The 3,444-nt window shown below is 46.5% G+C and overlaps 1 protein-coding gene across 1 annotated transcript in view; it reads right to left on the bottom strand.

Annotated features, from left to right (window-relative positions):
- The window catches only part of CHMP5 (charged multivesicular body protein 5), a 12,032-nt gene extending 8,636 nt beyond the window's left edge, over positions 1-3,396 (bottom strand). Inside the window, exons 1-3 of the mRNA XM_045289376.1 lie at positions 3,282-3,396; positions 2,447-2,551; positions 304-350 (exon numbers count right to left, since the gene is read on the bottom strand). Of these exons, the coding sequence (XP_045145311.1) occupies positions 304-350; positions 2,447-2,551; positions 3,282-3,350 (221 nt within the window). The 5' untranslated portion in view covers positions 3,351-3,396. The remainder of the gene's footprint in view (positions 1-303; positions 351-2,446; positions 2,552-3,281) is intronic.
- Positions 3,397-3,444: the final 48 nt, after the last annotated feature.

The following is a 3,444-nucleotide window of genomic DNA, read 5'->3' as shown; positions in this document are numbered from 1 at the left end:
TTCATTTCTTTAATTACACTGGTCATATTTTAAGTGCTCAATAGCCACGTGTGGTTAATAACTACTGTAGTTGGCAGCATGGGCATAGACTACCTGACTATATCATAGCAAAACTTTCTATTAGTGGGTGCTGCCACAGGCAGAGGGAAAAACAAAAACGAAACTGTTCCAGCTAATGGAATATGCAAAGGCAGGTTTTGAAATTAAATTGAGAATGCTTATTCAGTGATACAAAGGAATAGAAGACCATTTCCTTTTTGGTTAAACCTGCTGGAGGGAAAAAAGAATATGCTTATAACTTACATTCGCTTTTGCTTTAAGACCCGCAAGGCTTTCTGCTTGACCATATTCTAGAGGGGGGAAACAGATTTTTAATAAAAAGAAATGGAAGATCTACACATGGTAAAAGAAATCTCCCATACCCTAAACTCCCATATCTACTGTCTCCTTCAAAACAATGGACACAGTGGCTCCTGGGTGCAGGCCAGTCCTCCCAAGCGTAGGTATCCTCAGGTCTAGTCTTGAAGCAGCGGCTTCTCTCTGTCTTTGCATCCTATACCTCAGAACCCCGAGCGACTTTCCGGTTCCCAAAGAATATCCTCTCCAGCCTGCCTCCCTGTGCCCATTCTGTTGAGCCAGTAGCTTTACGGAGCTTCCCCACTTGGACATCCAGTTATCAACTCAAAGTCCTCAATTTTCTCTTTGAATATTACTAACAATGCCCTCCCCTACCCCTGAAATCTCCACACCACCGAGCCGAGAATCTTTATATGACATCACCTTTCCTCTGTCATCTCCCACGCACAGCCACATCATAAATGATCTTTAGAAGTCACTTACAAATGAATCCTGTCACCTTATTCTCACGGTTTGGGCTTTCATCACATGTCTGCCTGGGCTTTCCTGCCTCTGGTCACCCTTTGATCCATGTCACCCAACTAAAATGGTTGGAAAAGCCCCTTTTCCCACCTTTCAATCAATATTGAAACATTGAAACATATTATTCCAAAGAGTAATAAAGGATAGATCGTTTTTTCAGATGATAATATCTAACATTTAATGAGTATTATAGGTGCACCCTGGTAGCACTTTGGGATAAGCATTGGGCTGCTAACCAGAAGGTTGGCAGTTCAAACTCATCAGCCACTCCAAGGGAGAAAAATGAGGCTGTTTTCTCTGGTAAAGATTTACAGCCTTGGAAACCCTGTATTGAGTCACTAAGAGTCAAAAACAACTCGATGGCAGATTTGGGTTTTTTTTGTTGTTTAAATGTGAGGCAGGTCACATGAATTTCCTCACTCTTCAAAGCAGATAGTATCCCCCTTTTCCAGATGAGACACTGAAGCTCAGGGAGGTTAATTTGCCCCAGGTCACATGGTCACTGAGCAATTGGGGCAGGGGAAAAACAAGGTAGTTCTTTGCTTACAGCCCAGATATTTAACTATTAAACACAGTGCTCTATTTCCCTCCCTAACAGAGGAAGAAGAAAATAGGTGGGTGGGAAGGTCACAGCTCCAGGTCACAGCTCCTAGGTAGCAGGGACTGCAACACTGCTCTTTTTCAGCAGATCACTGCACCTCTCTAACAAGTTGACTACACTTATCTTACCTGACCTGACCAGCCTGACAACTCACTATTCTGAACCTGGTCCTGTTCTTCATATTGCCATCTCCTCAGAAGTAGAAGTTAATTCCCAGTACATGCTTTTGGATATGTGGTCAGAATCTTTTCCTCCACCAAGTCAAACTCGTTTCCCTTCCCTAGCTAGTTTCTTAAGGAACCCTGGTGGCGTAGTGGTTATGTATTGGCTTGCTAACTATAAGGTTAGCGGTTCAAAACCATTAGCCACTTGGTCAGAAAGGCAGGGCTTTCTATTTTGTTAATAACGTTTCCCCAAAAGTAAGACATCCCCCCGAAAATAAGACCTCCCTGAAAATAAGCCCCCTCCGAAGCTACTATAAATCTGGACCCTGGACCATAGCGGTGGGCGCCGCTGCGCAGCTCACTGTTGGCCGCAGCGCAGCCGGAGCAGACAGGAAGTGTGAGGTCTCTTTTAATAAAACAATAAACAATAAATGTGTACCATAATCTTCTTCATGGAAAAATAAGACATCCCCTGAAAATAAGACCTAGCGCATCTTTGGGATGCAACAATTAATATGACACTGTCTTATTTTCAGGGAAACAGGGTAGTTACAGTCTCAGAAACTCACAGGGGCAGTTCTACCCTGTCTAGGGTCACCAGGAGTCAGCACTGACTCAATGGCAGTTGAATTTGGGTTTTTGTTTGTTTGTTTCTTTGCTTGAAATGGCTCTTTAAGGATGCATCCCTTACAGATGTTTTCTCCTTTCCAGAGTGTAACCCTCACCAGCCCTGACCACCAGGCCTTAGTCCTACAAGTTGAGCTGTCACAGCATCTACTGAAACAGCTGCCATCTGCCTTACCTTTGCAGGGCCCTCCCGCATCTTCTTGATCTGATCCTTGTATTTCACTAGTTCCGCATCCAGTCGAGAAATCTTTTTGTCAATAGATTCTGCGCGGCTATCCACCTTGAGGGGGTTAAAAAAGGCAGTGTAAGCAATTGCAATGCACCTACATAGGAAGAGAGAAGTGGAAAGAATATGGAAGATGAAAAGAGACAAGCACGTGAAAAATGTGGAAAACAGTGAAGAGTCGGGGAGGGAGGGGGATTCCCAACCCAAAACACTGGCTTTTATAAAACTAAATGTCACTCCTAGACAAGGCATGTCGGGGCAGCAAAATGATCTGAGAATCACTAGGCTGAGCTGAGCTGTAATAGTTAACGCCCGGTGGACCGCCCTGGAGTTGTCGGTCTAATGACATTTCTTAAGTCGGGTGAGTGGTTTAAATTGAGGAGCCAGGGTTCCGACGTTTGCTAATGAGTTCTAGGTAAAGTGGGCAGAGACTACCAAGTTGAAAGTCCTAAGGTAGGTGAGGTTGGAGGTTGGCAAGGTGAGGAGTGGAAGAGGTGAGGCTGGACGAGGTGGGAAGGGTGTATGGGCCCTGAGAGTAGACAAGGCAGTGGGCATCAGAACGGGTGGGGTGTGGGCAGAGGGGCTCCTGGTCTGTGGCTTCGGCAGTGACCTGGGTAACAGAGACAACAGCCTGAAGGTGGGGTGCAGAGAGCCAAGGTGTAATGGGCCCGAGGCCCGGGACCCGCGATCCCGTGTAGGGGTGGAGGAGTAGGAGCAGGGAGCAGGGGTGGGCGGGGTCAGGGGTCAGAAGCCCAGACCCCAGTTATAGTTGTCGAGAACCCACCGTGCCAATGCAGTCAGTCAGGCTGGGAGGCGGAGCCTTCGGCTTGGCTTTTCCGAAGAATCGGTTCATCTTGGGCGGCCGCGAAGAATCCCAAACACTGTAGCAAAACCAGAAACGGAAATAAAGTCATCCCGGTCTCCGCCTTGACTTCCGGCCTCCTCTG

The sequence above is a fragment of the Echinops telfairi genome, unplaced genomic scaffold (genome assembly GCF_000313985.2).
Source record: "Echinops telfairi isolate 266 unplaced genomic scaffold, ASM31398v2 ScPeMD7_25;HRSCAF=90, whole genome shotgun sequence".
Lineage (NCBI taxonomy): Eukaryota > Metazoa > Chordata > Mammalia > Afrosoricida > Tenrecidae > Echinops > Echinops telfairi.
The sequence above is the reverse complement of the archived record's forward strand: the minus strand, read 5'-3'. Positions and strand labels throughout refer to the sequence as shown.